This window comes from Salminus brasiliensis, chromosome 16, assembly GCF_030463535.1.
Source record: "Salminus brasiliensis chromosome 16, fSalBra1.hap2, whole genome shotgun sequence".
In the NCBI taxonomy this organism is placed as follows: Eukaryota; Metazoa; Chordata; class Actinopteri; order Characiformes; family Bryconidae; genus Salminus; species Salminus brasiliensis.
The window spans coordinates 25,306,514-25,322,373 of NC_132893.1; the positions used below are offsets into that span (position 1 = coordinate 25,306,514).

General features: G+C 39.6%; 2 protein-coding genes across 2 annotated transcripts in view; one reads left to right on the plus strand and one right to left on the minus strand.

Annotated features, from left to right (window-relative positions):
- Positions 1-15,860, minus strand: part of vaspa (vasodilator stimulated phosphoprotein a) — a 212,962-nt gene that overhangs the window by 192,993 nt on the left and 4,109 nt on the right. The gene's annotated exons all lie outside the window — the stretch shown is intronic.
- Positions 295-13,681, plus strand: LOC140536664 (long-chain fatty acid transport protein 6). Its single transcript, XM_072658604.1, has 10 exons — positions 295-810; positions 2,875-3,081; positions 4,328-4,486; positions 6,445-6,569; positions 6,804-6,998; positions 7,245-7,335; positions 7,410-7,608; positions 10,313-10,410; positions 10,945-11,075; positions 11,411-13,681. Exons 1-10 carry the CDS (start codon positions 333-335, stop codon positions 11,585-11,587), a joined length of 1,860 nt encoding a protein of 619 aa, XP_072514705.1. The 5' UTR covers positions 295-332; the 3' UTR covers positions 11,588-13,681.

The window sequence follows — 15,860 nt, forward strand, 5'->3', positions numbered from 1 at the left end:
CATCTCAACAACAGAACTGAGAAGAAATTTGAGGTAAAAAAAAAAAAAATTTTTTTTTGTTTTTTGGCGTCACAGCTTTTCATAGCAGTCTAAGGTAATTTTATGTGAAAAGATTATGACATTTATGCTGAACTACCTTGAAAATATCTTTCGATATCGAGTATCGTGATGAATCGCTTCACATCGCCCACCCCTACAAGGTTGTACCGAGGGCTGAGACTGAGCATGCGCAGTAGCACGTGAAGGCATTTAAATATTAGCGATACTGCAGCTCCGCTCAGAGCCTCTTCAGGCACCAGGCAGCGTAAACACACCACCGTCTTCTCGCCAGCATGATCTCTTGGGCGCTCTCTACGCTTTTGGCAGGAGCTCTTGCCCTCTGGGTCTTCCAGAGGATGTTCTACCCCTACTTTTGGGTCGACCTGATTTATTACTTAAAGCTTCAAAAGGTCGGGAAGGCGACCATGGCGAGGATGAGGCGGGGGGTTATCACTTACCTCGACCGCTTCGTCCACCAGGCAGGGAAGACGCCCGAGAAGCCCTTCGTTGTTTTTGAGGACCGGGTCTTCACGTACGGGGACGTGGACGTGCGGAGCAACAAGTTCGCCAACGTCTTCAGGGCTGAGGCGGGTTTCAAGCATGGTGACATCGTGGCGGTGTGGATGAGCAACGAGCCGGACTTCTTGTGCGTCTGGTTCGGGCTCTGCAAGCTGGGCTGCGAGGTCGCCTTCCTCAACTCCAACATCAAGCCCAAAGCGCTGCGGCACTGCTTTCAGACCTGTGGAGCCAAGGCTCTCGTCGTGGGGACAGGTAGGTAGGCAGGACACCTTCAGCGTGGCAGCGAGGAAGTGTTCCTTTGGGGCTCGTTTGTTGTGAGGGAGCTCAAAGCAGCTCAGCACGTAGCGCAGCAGCTCGGTCTGCTTTCCTCCTCCATGCTGAGTGTTTTGACCTTACGTAAGGAGGCAGCTTGTTGTGGCGTGTTGGGAGCTGTGTGCTGAGGGTACATGCTGAGCTTAAATATCTAATGTCTGATCTGATTAGACGCTCTTTGTTTTTCTTCATGCGCTGCCCTGGCCTTACACTATATGTCCAAATGTTTGTGGACACCCCTTCTAATGCATGCATTCTTCTGCTGCTTTAAGTTGCACCCGTTTGCACACATACGCGCAGCTTGACTAGTCCCATGCACACATTGGCACCATGCCTAATGCCTGGAGTGGACTAGAGGGGGATGAACCCCCTTCAGCAATGGGCTGTGGAGCAGTAGAACTGTGTTCCAATACTTTTGGGGTGAGTTGGGGATGAGGTGGGGTGGTGATCATCCAGCATCTTGACCACACTAATGCTCTTGTTGCTGAATGCAATCAGATCCTCACAGCAGTGCCTCGAAATCTAGTAGAAGGTCTCCATGGACAGTACTCCAGGTTACTCCAACAAAAGCAGGATCAATTGTCTGAGCAGGCGTCCCAGTATGTTTGTCTATGTAGTTGTCCAAATCAGGGCTGCCAACTCTTATGTGTTGGTCGTGGCTCTAATCACACGCTTGCCATTTCTCATGCATTTTTAACAACCCCTCACTTTCCTCCAAAACAACCTCTGGAGAAATCTGACTATTAAGGTTTCCTACAACTGCAGCCCCTAACGGCATTCCTAATACGGATTTACTGAGTTGGTTGGTTTTCCAGACCAATATAGCACTAAAAAGATTGAGACAACTTCCAGTTGCACTGGAAGAACCACATTTGATACTTTAAAGAAGCATCTATTGAATGATTCTTTGATTAATCATATCTGTACATTATCTGTGTGAGTGTTCAGAATATCTGTAAAGCTCATAAAGGCTCCACATTATATAAAGGTTTTAAGCCTGTTAAGTTTTCTCTGCCCTGCACACAAACTAGTTAAAAGGAATGTTTTGGGCCGAACAGACAGACCGTTTTAACAGTGCAGACCTCAATGACCAAGCTAAGAACAATTTAGTAACCTTCTATTTTTAAGTGTTTATGACTAAGCTCCATCCGTGTCAAGGAAGCTGGTCCAACACTGAGCTAGAAGTCTTACTTTAATGAAATAATAAGTGAAGGATAATGATATCATCTCTATAATTACAGACTCCCATAAACGGTTCTTTAAGCATCTCCTAGTAAAGGCAAGGGTTATATATACAACCAAGACAACCTGGTGAATGTTTCAATGGTTATTTACATACTTAAATGTTTATTCTTTATGAATGATCAAGAAACTGTTGTATGTGGTTCTTTTAAAGAACTATGTCAATGGCTCTGTACATCATGAAACAGGGTTAGTTGACTATTGTTTGTTAGGTAATTGAGTATAATACCTGTGTTGGTACTATACAGGCCTGTTGTCATGGAAACTCAATTTAGTTCTTTATAGAAAGCTAAAACTAAAAAGTGAGTGAAGCAGAATGCTGTTGCCTACAGAACAGAATGACAGTTAGCCTAAAAAAGGGGGGTTGGGAACTAACTGTGAATGACTAACTAAAAGAGTGCAAAGTTAAAAATAAGTTTATTTCCTCTGAAAGATGCAGAAGTTAATTCTCAAAAAAAAATTGCCAACACATCAAACCCATAATGCAAGTACTCACAACTGAGGAAACCCCTGAACTTTAACCTATATATGAGTAACACAGGCTGTAATCTTTGTCCAAACTGACCAAATGATTAATAAGGTTAGAGTAATCACACACGCTCACTGCAGACCTTATGTTCAGGTATTTTGGCTGTTTGTTGATATTTAGATATGTATGCACTCCAGCTGTTTAATAGAACTGAATAGCATGCGTATTATTCATGTGGTGTGTGTGTGATTTTGTTTGTTTGTTTGTTTTTATTGTTTTTTTTTCCCTTGCAGATTTAATTAAGTGTCTGGACGATGTCCTACAAACCCTCTCAGATGATGCGATTGATGTGTGGGTGATGACAGACAACTCCTCATATCACAACGTGAACACATTACTGGACAAAGTAGAGTCGGCCTCAGCGGAGAAGCCACAAATAAACCTGCCCCCGCCAAAGCTCACATCCAACTTCCTGCTCATTTTTACTTCAGGCACCACAGGTACTGCCCAGCTGTTTTCCTTTTGTTAAGGGGCAGAGGATGTGGTTTATGTAGTGGAATTTAGTGTACAAAAACATAGACTGGGGCTCCACCCTTAATCCAAAAAAAGACAAAAAAGTCTATGAGCTTCTCAGTGTAAGTTTGGCAGATGCAGAGTGTACGCTCACTGCTTTCTTGGTCTTTGGCAGTTATATAGCCCTGACATATCAATAAATACTTGCTGTTTATTCTTCTGAAGTACATTTACCTTTGCCAAGATAACTAAAGCGTAAGTTTAAAAGGCAAATGCACATATAGTGGATAGCACCAAACGCACCAGGATAAACTCTGTTTATTTTCTAATTAAAGTGACTCTGTGGTCCAGATAGCTGTTGGAGTTCCCCTTTTAGGCTTTATAGCTGTAAAGTCTTTTACTTGCACTTTACTGTTTTAATAATAATGTATAGATCTTCATGCCCAAATGTGCAGCACTCTATACCATAGACAAACTTCTTTATTTAATTAAAAAAATTACCTTTCGGACCTTGCTTCAAGGCCTTCATCAGATCCTTGAGCATGTCTACAGTATGGAGTTCTGCACTTTTTTGCATGAAGACTCATTTTTGATTGTGGTTGCACCTCCACAAACAGATGGTTGAAGTATCCTTTTCCCTTGTTTTGGCAGTAATACTATATAAAAGAATTAATTTACGCAAAGAAATAAGGCTGCTTATGTTTGCATAGAAAGTACTCTGAGGATCATAGTAGTGTTGAATACACATGTGGTTATTGTGGTGATTCACAAAATGTTCAATCAAATTGTGACATGACCTGGTAGGCAGCCAAAGTTTCTAATGTTTTAGAAATATATATTTAATATATAATTAATGTTCATTGACAATTTTCACTTTCCAATTTATTATAGCATTCGCCATTGAATAACTGCAGCACATACTTAAGTGGGCTTTTCCTACCTTCATTGATTATGAGATAAAGACGAAGTAGTTTTCTCATAGGAGTGAGGGTCTGTCCTCACTGTGGACTGTTGAGATAGATTTTTTTTTTTACACATCCTGCTGTGTAATCAGCTAAGAGTATGTTTACTTGCTCCAGTTTTTTGAATGTGTTGTTTGAGACCTCTGTGTGTTAAATTGTGATTGAAAGCTAGACAGTCTACTTCATTGCTACACTCCTAGTTATCCTTAGAAGTCTAGCATGTTTGGGCAGAAGTGTTAATGTGCTGTGTTTGCCCTCCCCTTTCACATAGGACTTCCGAAAGCTGCTCGAGTCAGTCACATCAAAGCAGTGATGAGCATGGCTTTCTTCCGCTTGTGTGGGGCCAACGAAAACGATACCATCTATCTGACCCTGCCTCTTTACCATATGGCAGCCTCTCTCCTGGGTATTGGTGGGTGCATTGATCTAGGTAAGGAGGTTTAACTTGCAGAAAATGTGAAAGAATTGTCCTTCAGCTTGTCTTTAAATTCATAATAAGTTTTAAAAGTTAAGAAAAAGATATATATTTTTTTATCAGGAATTTTAAATGGGCACTACTTTAATTCTCACTGTTTCTGTTGGACTCATGGTGCAGTATTACTGTGTTATTACTTTTATGTATGCTCTTTTATAAAAAGGCTCACATTTAGTTTTACATTCAGAGTGTGTTTGTTTTGCAACAGGGTACATCCATGCCAAACACACACAATGTTTTGTGAGGTTTATGTGGTTCTCTGTTTTAAGGCCCACAGGATATCCCTTACTGTGTTGTCCTCAGGAAGTAGTGTGGTAACAAATGGATTTTCAGACATGCACAATTCCTGGAAGTCTTCACCCACATAGCTGCGTTCAAAACAAGAAAGGGTGCAATGCAAAGGTGTCTTTAACCCTTTCTTTAGTCCAGACTCATCAGACGCATCTGCTTCAAGTGCAAAATCTGCTGTGATGCAAAAAGAACTGAGAGTTTCAAATGTAAGATGACTGTAGTTGAACATTGTGAAGTTGAGAACTGACTCCCAGATCACATCTCTTTTACTAGCCTGTCTTATTAGTGCTAGTTTTTTCTTGCTTGACAGAGTTAAAAATGCACTAGTAAACAATATAGAGTGAAACTGTATAATTTAAGGTAAATCTGCTTTACTGTTTTTTCACTTAGAAGCAATACTTGTGTAGCTTGAAGACCCAATATCCGGCTTTTTATAGTATTATAGTATGTTTTTCGCTTTGGTCTCCTTGTGACCTGTACCAAAAACAGTTTAAACAGCAATTAATGTCTTTAATTACTTTCCTGATTTGTTAGAACAGGGCTCACCAGTCCTATCCACAGAGTGCCAATGTGGCTGCAGCTGTATTCCAGCCCGGCAGAAGCTTACCTCGTAGAACTAAGTGTTTAAAGACCAAACAAACTTGTGGAATCAGGTGTGCGCCAGCTTGATTGGAATGGAAACCTTTAGCCAGGCTGGTCCTTTGTTGATGAGATCAGTGACCCCTGCCAAAACTGCTGTTTTTTGTTTTGTTTTGTTTTTTGTTTTGTTTTTTACTGTGACTTAAAAAAAATTGGTATGCAAAGTTTTGATTGACATTTGAAAAGCAGTATGGGCTATGACACTCCTTATAACTTCAGCCTTTATTTGTGGGGCTAATCTGCTGTAAGCGGAATATGTGACTGGCTGAATGTACACCAATCAGCCATAACATTAATCATTATTAACGTCCTCATTATTTTTACACTCATTGTCCATTCTATCAGCTCAATTCACCATACAGGAGAATTTTGTGGTTCTATAACTACAACTACGAACTGTAGTCTGTATACAGACTGTAGTTCATCTGTTTCTCTAGATACTTTGTTAGCCTCCTTTCACCCTGTTCGTCAATGCTCAGGACCCAACTGTTTAGGTACTATTTGGGTGGTGGGTCAGTCTCACACTGCAGTGACACTGATGTAGACACTGTTTAAAAACTCCAGCAGCACTGCTGTGTCTGATCCACTTGTGCCATTGCAACACACACCAACACACCACCACCATGCCAGTGTTATTGCAGTGCTGAGAATGACCCACCACCCAAATAATAACTGCTCTGTGAGGTCCTAACAGGTAAAAAGAGTTTTAGAACTCTGGAATTATAGAGCTACAAAGTGCTCCTATATGGTAAGTGGAGCTGATATAATAGGCAGGAGTGTAGAAACAAGGAGGTGTGTGTTTATGTTGGCTTCCTTATAAAAACAGTATGTTCGGACTGAACTATAGATTTTGAAATGTTTACTAAAACTTTTACATAGTGTATCTGACTTTTTTATTTTATTTAAAAGACAAAGGAAGATGATCCATGATCTGTGGCCTGTAATGTTACAAATGTCCACTTCAGCTGTGTGTTTGGTCATAGGAGCTACATGTGTGCTGAAAAAGAAATTCTCTGCTAGCCAGTTCTGGAAGGACTGCGTCAAGTATAATGTCACAGTATTCCAGTATATTGGAGAACTCTGTCGATACTTGGTGAATCAACCCAAGGTAGCATTTCTTCAGTTTTTGTCTCTTGTTGTGTAGAATTGTAATGTTTGTATTGCATGTAAGTTCTTATTTCAGGACTGTTAATATGTAATAGTTGCATTAACATTCAAACTTTTAAAAACAGTAGATTGTAATGCCAATACTACTGCAGTTACATGAAATTTCCTCAGCTTAGTTATTCAACAGTACACTCCGACTGCATTCACAAGTTATTTGTGCAAATCTTGTTTTTAGGCCGCAGAGGAGATGGCCCATAAAGTGCGCATTGCTGCAGGGAGTGGTCTTCGAGCAGATGTCTGGAAGGAGTTTTCGAAACGCTTCAGGAAAATCCAGATCCGCGAGGGATACGGCTTAACCGAGGCCAGCGTTGGCTTTCTGAACTATACCGCCGAAATCGGACCCATCGGCAGAGCAAGTTATTTCAACAAGGTTAATTATGTTTTTCAGACTTTAAGGCTGACCGAATTTGCTTGGAAAATGTTCTTACGTAAAGACCATGGCTAGTGCTCAGTCCAAATTAGAGTATTGACTAGAGACAGGTCAGGATCATTGAATGTTTAGTAATAACGGTACATACAGATTATCCAAAAACATACAATATTATAAACCTTTCTATCGGACAAGGTTTGTGTGGTGACTTCTACTGAGTTTTATCTTGTCTGTTATGTATTGCAGCGTACTATACCTTTTGAATTTTTGAAATGCCACCTAGAAACATATGAGCCTGTCCGAACAGATACAGGATGCTGTGAGAAAGTGAACAAAGGTAAATTTCTCTTCTCCTTGGAATATTTTCCTGTATGTGTCGCCTAGGTTGAACATAAGAATCTGCTGTTGCAGGTGAGATTGGCTTGCTGGTGGCTCCAGTGTCTTTCATCAATCCCTTTCTTGGCTATGCGGGAAACGAGGCCATGTCTGAAAAGAAGCTGCTGAGAGATGTCTTTAAGAAGGGTGATGTGTATTTCAACACTGGAGACCTGATGCTCCAGGACCACCGAGACTTTGTCTACTTCAAAGACCGTATTGGAGACACATTCAGGTATTACTATCAAAACTTGATGTTCATTCTATTCACACCTTGACACCCCCACCCCCCCCCATTTCACAAACCCATGTTTCTAAGCCTAAACCCTTTTTTATAGAATGGACTCAAGTCCATTCAGTTCCACAGCAAGTCAGAAGCAGCCATTGAAAGTTAAGATTAATGGGTGACCATTCATCAAAACAGGTCTGTGTTCCAAAGTCCATTGGTCCTTGATAGCATCCTGCTGTATTCCCAGTGCTGTTGGCCCTTCTGTTGACTATCTCTAATTCTAGCCCGCCTTGTGAATGAGCTCCCCCCGATGAGAATGCTTAGCACAGACAGCTTCCCAACCTCTCTGCTCTGGTGGAAGCCCTGGCCGAGACTAATAGGACCTGGCACAGCTTCTGAAAAGCCAGGCCAAGAATTAGGCTGCCTCCATTCATGAAAATGCCAGCAGTGACGCAAGGCTTCTCTACCAAAGCCTATCCCGGGGATGGCCTGTCAATAGAGAGTAATGTACTTTAGAGTAGAGTAAAAGAGAACCGCCTCCATGGCTGGTTGAGGGGTCCCTGGGATGTTAATGGGGAAATGGCCACCATGACAAGAGGATTGGAGAACAAAAGACCCATTAAGAAGCATGCCATCAGGTCAAAAGCTTGGGGCCTTGATTGAAGATACCAGAAAGCAGGGGTCACAATAGAGCCGTTTGTCTCTTTAGGTTTGGCAGGTTGTGAACACCAACAACTTTGACAAAAAAAAAAACATGGTCATTTATTAACTCTGAGACAGAATTATTGAAAGTAGGCCAGCACGACCCTAGTCGTGTATTTATTTTACTGTTATTTTTCCCAGTGGAAATCCATATTCCATTAAAGTTGCATAATTGTTAATGTTTTTCACAGTTTTCCCTCGATTTGTCTTAGTGAAAGTAAATCTGTGGTTAGTGTTCTGTGTCTGGAAAGGATTTGGTTTAAAATCCCTTTACAGAAAAGAAACAAATTAGTGTTTTCCTGAATGTTCTGATTTATGTCTTTTGGGCCTTAACCACCAGTGTTCTGGGAGGTGGAGCCACTGGCCTTGTTCTCAGCTCCCCTTCCTTAACTGTATGTTGTGCTATATAAAGGTTTTTACTAGAGTTGGTATGGTGGCACCTTTTTATCTTCTGCATTGCATACACTATAGTCTCAATAGTCATGTAAAGTAAATTAAATCAAACATGCTACAACTTTTTTGGATGCTTGCTACAGAAGAATAACTACACACTGTATGGGCAGATGTATTGGGACACCTGCTCCTTCGTTGTTTCTTCTAAAATCAAGGGTATTCGCTCAGTGAGGTCAGGATTCCAGAAAACACAGTTCTACTGCTCCACAGCCTAATGCTGACCCACGCCTGCTGTTAGGCACGGTGTAACAGGTTTATATTTATCTCCTCCAAAGAGTCATAATCTATTGGCAGTACATCACTACAGGGGCTAGAAATGCTGGACATACAGTGTATAAATCTAATTTCAAAGCAATATTTTCTTTCTTTTAAAGCCATCATGCTATCATGAGCACTCAAAACACTCTACTGCACCATAGTAATAAAACACAGCTAGCATCACATTACAGTGTAAGTGTGAGTATGTTATTTAAGGGTAGATTTGTTTTAGATCAGTTCATCTCAGATCAGATTCCATTTCCCCTTTAATATCCTATCCAGCATTTTCTGCTTAAACTGGCCTGATGGTGATCAATACCACTAAGCCATTTTTAGACATTGCTGCATAACCAGAAACGTTACTCGAAGCTCATCTCCGAGCCACATTTAGTTTTGAGACACATCTTTTTTGAAAAAGAAAAAGAAACCCCTTAGACATTGTTACATAGCCTGTAGAAGACTTATCAAGCTTTATTGAGGGCCATCAAAAGAGTTTTAAAAGTCAGATGTTTAGGACGAATAAGGATCACCACTCAGAATCCGAGGTCATCTAGGGTCTTCAGATTGACAATAGAGAAGAGAGAAAAAGCATAGTCTCTCCTAAAGGGATTCAAATGTAGGTGGTCAGATGGTCAATATTACAACAATCTAAACTATACCCTGGGAGCCAAGATCTACCCTCTTTCCTTGGCATTTACCCTGGATCTGAGCAAGCACACCGCTGCTTGCCTCAATTCTCAATAAACTGGTATGTCTCCATTTACCCCAGGTATCTCCCCTAATCACTGCACCTCCCACCTGCTAGCCATACCTATCCCACTAGCAGCCAGCAGAGGACACACACGGGGTCATAGCCACTAGAAGGATAATGAGACATTTAATACTCATATACTCATACTAATGATACCACATACTTAATACCAAATACAAATGATTTGGTAAATAGTCATGGCACCTTGCAGTAGGAAAAGAACTTCATAGGTCAAAACAAATGCTGCCATCTAGTGTGGTCTGTGAGAACTACAGCCCTACGTCTGTTCTGTGTTCTAGGGGCTCTGTTATATGTATTTACTGAGAATTATCAGAGAATTATTTAGTCAGTAAGCATAGAGTTGATAAACCTGTAGTCTATGATGAAATAGATTATGCATCATGCCATAGAAAGTCTTACGTTCAGGGTTTGTATTTGTTTATATTTACGGCCAATGTAAAGTTACTGCCAATATAATATTCTATTCCAGTTTTGATTAAAACCACAAGAGAATGAAATGAGCTCTTATTTCTGTGTGGTTTGCAGATGGAAAGGAGAGAATGTGGCCACCACAGAGGTGTCGGAAGTTTTAGGCTATTTGCATTTCCTGCAGGAAGTGAATGTCTACGGTGTCACTGTGCCAGGTGATTGAAGTCCTCTTTGACCTTATAGTTATAACATCACTTTTTATTGCATGCTGTGATTTACATGTATTGTGATAAATATTGTGTACAAAAAAGTATTTAAATATCGTGAAGTATTTTTATCATATTGCCCAGCCCTAATAGTTATAATCTGTCCACACAGAAATTTATATATTTGGACTTGTAGGGGCTGTGTATCAGATGCACAGCTACTTAGCAAACACAAGCTATGAATTTTCATTGATATTCTGCCTTCATTGGTCCTTTAACACTCTTCTAGTGTGATAATAATGCAGGTGCCAGATTCACAGGACAGTCATAACTCACTAGGACCATTGTGTATTCAGGGCTTCTATCATTTTTTTTTATTTTTTTTTATTTTTTTTTATGCACCTTATTGTCAAATCGTTGGTCATATCTTTGGCTGTGGTTGTAGTAAAATTTTGTCTTAGCAGAAGACTGCAAGGAAATTATCTCATCTATTACACAAAGAGCACTACTGCATGATGAGTAATGCTGTTTTCTGATTTGTAGGATATGAGGGAAGAGCTGGAATGGCAGCTGTAGTCCTAAAAGAAGACTATGACCTGGAAGGAGAAAGCCTTTACAATCACTTGGTGCAGAACCTTCCTTCATACTCATGGCCCTGTTTTTTAAGAGTGCAGGTAAGAGACTGTTTTTTTGTGTAAAGGGTCACATTACAGTGTTTTAATTTACATGAACTTGTGTGTTGACTGTTTTCCACTTTCGGTTAATCCACATATGAATGAATAAACCATTGCCATTTTATCTTTGTATAGCCATTAATTATTATATGCGATCTGTACCCTGAACAGTTGCTTGAACTTGTTCCCCACCAGTGTTTTGTTTTTTCCCATCTACCACAGTCTCCTTTTTTCTATCAGCCTGTCTAATTTAGTCTGGCAAGGTTATGTGTGTTGTGTGTTTTCTGGGGAGAAAACATCTGCTTCTGAACTTTTCTGTTCTTTCTTTACCACAGACATCCTTGGACATGACCGAGACCTTTAAGCAGCAGAAGAAAAAGCTAGTGGAGGACGGCTTCTGTCCTCAGGCTGTCCAAGACCCACTCTACTTCCTTGACAGCTGTAAGAAAACCTACGTGCAGCTCTCTCAGGGTTTGTATGATGACATTATCTCAGGCAAGATTAGACTCTGAATGCCTCTTCTAGTGACAAGTGAAGGAAGAGACACCTGCGTTTGGAGTATCGGGTGTTTGTTTCTTTCCTTTTTTTTAAACAAGGAATGATCTCTTTGTTTGTGCTGTTCAGGGTTTAAGTTGTATTAAGTTTAATTATTTTTTTAAATAATATATTAACTGTTACAACTTTTTTTTTTTTATTGATTTACGTATATTAAAACAGTGGTGCTATCTACTATTACAATACATAGAAAACATGATATGGATGATTTTACATTTTCCAGTGTTTTTAAAATTTCAGTTTTCTTGTCGGGCCTCTTTTTGAAATAATGTTACCATGATGGTAAGGTTTTCCATATTTTTATAGTAAACTGTTAATGGAAATAAGATCATGTTTGATACCATGAGAAGTTATTTATACAGGAGTTGACATCAGCTGTTAGTCAGCTGCCCAGTTGTGGGCCTATTTCAGTAATTTACTGTGTTGTTATATACAGTACTGTCTGTAAGCAATTAGGACAGTGAAGCAATGGCTATGATTTAAAATTTTAAGACATTTGCGTCTGTATTGAGTAAATCATTAAGAGATTTAGTAGTAATCATAGTTCTGTACATTTCAGAATTTATCCTGTATCTAGTCCATTCATACAGTCACATGTGTAAAGATTAGTATATCAGTTCAGTTTCACTGGCAGCCATATATGATGTAACCATGTTTTACAGATGAAGTTGTTTGCCTTTGCTTCATAAGCAGTTTGCATTGTTTGTTTGTTTCTTTACAAACTCTTTCAATCACTGTATGCTGGGAAACCTTTATCTCATGTATATCTATCAAGCTTTGTGTGTTTTTGTCCCTGGCCTTTCATGCACTTTTCATTTGATTTCGAGTCCAGTATGCTGGATTAAAACTGCCCTGTTACTTGTGTATAGTTTAGCTTATTTAGCTGTAGATAAATGGTAGAATGTGATTTAAGATGATTAAAAAGGTTTTTGGAAGTGTAGGAGGAGATTTTCCCAGACCAGGATTAAACCTAGTCTTGGACCCTGTAGTATTTTGTGAAATGGAAAATATCCACGACTAGGCTTAAACCCTGTGAGGGAAGCTGTCTCTCTGTATTATGATGATGCAGTCCTTTTATACTTGAAAAGTTAGCATGAGATTAACCCCTCTTTTCTAAAACAATCGAATTAGTGCATTGTACTGTACTGAAACTAAATGTCTAGTATCTTGCAGTCCTTTTTAAAACAAGGCTTACTTATGCTTTTTCTTTTTAGCTGTTTTTAGAGTATTAATATATTATGAATACATTTTCCAAAGCTTTATAATTCTTTTTTTTTGTACCTTTTGCTGCTAAATTTAGATGTCTGTATTTTGGAAATCTGGGTTTTGAATTGTAGTAGGCATTGGTGTGAATTATTCTTTAGTATTTTCCACTCATAATGTAAATGTAACATGCAGTTTTCAAGAGAGTGTTAAATCTGTTTTTGGAAATAAAACACTGTTAATGTTGTCATATTTACAGTACAGTCTGTACGTGACTGAGCATGGCTTTGTCTCTAAAACCCAATACATTTGATTCAGAATGAAATTTGGAACTTAACATGAGGAAAGTCTGCTTTCATTTGTGTCACATCTCTGTTGGATGAATCATGGAATTGAACTTAACAAATGTAATCCTCATATTTTCTCATATATTCACAGAGAGATACTGTACCCATTTTAATTCAGTTTCTTTTTAGCCTACATTTTCCTCTTTTCTGTTAGTCAGTAGTTTAGAGAGTTGAGCTTGGGTGATTTGATTTGGCCAGTCAAGATGATTTCCTCACCCTGAAAAATGTCGTAGTCTAATACTTAAGTAAAACTACAAATTTTCCAGCTGGAATTTTTTTGTTTTGTTTTTACTGCAACATTCAAATCAGACAGGTCACGCAAACTGGTTAGTGCCATGGCCACTTATTGAAATATGAATTAGAGTTTTTGTAATGCTCAACATGCCATCTATTTACGGATAAAGTCCTGCCCTTCATCAAAACATTTGCTGGTTATGCTGTGAGCAGAGGAGGGTTAAAGGGCTAGAGAGGAAATCCCCCCTGCATGTGCAGTAGCCAGAACGAGCCTGAGGCAAAAGCTACAAAACTATTCATAAGTTGTTGGGTTTTCTTTAAATGTTTTTGAAACAGTAAAATTCAGTTTCAAGCATTTTGGTCTTCTCTCATGCATTGTAAAGTTGGCCCGCGAGGCTTGCCCTTAAAGCACTTTGATGAAAGCGTCTACACCGTTACCAAAGCAACCCATGCAGATAGGCTTGTAATCTCTGTACACGCAAATCCAATCTGATACAGCAAATACTTTGTGGACAGTCATCTCACCTGATTTGGGACACAAATCTGATTTGCCTGCAGTCTGAACATAGCCTTTGTCCAGTCTTGAAGATTTTTCATCCAATGAGCCTCATCATTTCATAGTAAAAAAAAAAGAAGAAGAAATAATTAGCAATGCTATTAAAGAACCATTTTTGGTTCCATAATGAACCAATTTTGTAAAACAAATGTGAGTTATGAACCTTTTATTTGCTTTTAAAAAGTTTATTCATACATACATACATCTCTGTTACAAAAATGGCATTTTCTTTAATGGAATCATTGAGTGAACCCTTTGTTGCACCTACATTTTTAAGTGTGTTCTATTAGTCCAGGTCTAACTGCCTGGTTAAACACCAGTATTGCAAAGTGCATGCATGCTCTGACATTTAACATGAAACTGCAGTAGCCTCTCCTTTAGTATGTACTAGTGTTGTCATATGCTTTTGCCACTTGCATATTATGGTTTTTGAAATGACATGATTGTAAATTAAAGTCTTTACATCTTCCCTCCACTAGAGGTCAGAAGAGACAATGGAAACAGGTACTGTAAAACATCTTTACAGAAGTAAATAAAATCTTAGCTCTTATGTAAGATTACATTGAGGTTATATTCAGTATTGTGCTGGATGCTGCTGAGCTTGATCAACTCTGTGTTTATCTTTATGGCTCCACCAGGTGGCGCCAAAGCTGCACTGATTTTCTCACCAGCTACATTACCTATCATGTGCTGTTCAGATAAATGAGGCACTTGCATATTCTATCATTTCTTTTTCTGATGTTTTGGAAATTATAAAGTCCAGTTAATATCTTCTCTCCACGGGAGGTCAGTAAAGATCTGCTGTTCTGTAAAACGGTAACAGGGGCTGTAAAAATGGCTTTACGCCTTACAGAAGCATTAAACTCAGGAATGCTGTTAAAATGAGGAATGGTGTTTATTCTGTCGATGCAATTACTGAATAGAAATGATGCCTGCAAGCCCACTGAGCACCGCTGTGCCAAACAGGATGAAGGTTAAGTGTTATCAGCGGAATGCCAGCGGGCATCAGCAAGCATGCAGTGAAAGATGAGGAAATTACAGATTAGGTTAACAGGGAAGAGCTCTGACACACACACATGCATGCGTTCACACACACACACACACACACTTTTGATGTCGTACAAGCTGTACTTATTACAGAATGACTCTCTCTGATGTGGTTGATTGGTTGTCAGGTATAAGAAAACTTACAGCAGAGGGGTGAAGGGTAGAAAATTGGAGATCTGGCTTCAGTTGATGGGCTCTATACGCATGCTCTAAGCTAAAAGAGTCCTGCATAGTGCTAAAATATAATTATTTGATTCACAAAAATGGTGAAATCATTTTCTGTGCTATCCACAGAGTGCTAGAACAATCTACAGAAGGTTTTCCACCCAATCTGATGAACGTATAACCAGGCTATGGGTTATAAATAGTTATAAATATTGTGTGTGTGTGTGTGTGTGCATGCATGCCCTGCACTGCTCCAGGGGACTCCAGTCAGAGTCAGGGAGGAGTCTGGTGTGTTCTCCCAGTGTTCACTGGGTTTCCTACAGGTGCTCTGGTTTCCTCCCACTCCCAAAAACACATGGTAGGTGAGGTGGCTATGCTAAATTGCCCCTAGGTGTGAGTGTAAATGGGTAATGTGCGGTGCCCTGCTGTGGACTGCAGCCCTGTCCAGTTAGGCTTCAGAAGGAGTAGGAAGATGGATAGACAGATGGACTTTTGTAGAGAACCCTTTGTGGTGAAATAAACAGGAGGATTAATAATTACTGTAAACAACAGTGCTGGGAAGACTGTTGAGAAGTAAATAGAGTAGAATACATTCCAGTAAATATGTCGTCACTTCACAGACCTAATGACTAGTGAGCAGACGTATAAGCTACAAAACAACCTGAAACCTGAGCACTG

Excerpts from the sequence above, each read along its gene's own strand:
- LOC140536664 (XM_072658604.1), top strand. The coding sequence starts at position 333 with ATGATCTCTTGGGCGCTCTCTACGCTTTTGGCAGGAGCTCTTGCCCTC. Across the intron at positions 811-2,874 it reads GGCTCTCGTCGTGGGGACAG|ATTTAATTAAGTGTCTGGAC; the intron begins GTAGGTAGGCAG and ends TTTCCCTTGCAG. Across the intron at positions 10,411-10,944 it reads CTACGGTGTCACTGTGCCAG|GATATGAGGGAAGAGCTGGA; the intron begins GTGATTGAAGTC and ends TCTGATTTGTAG.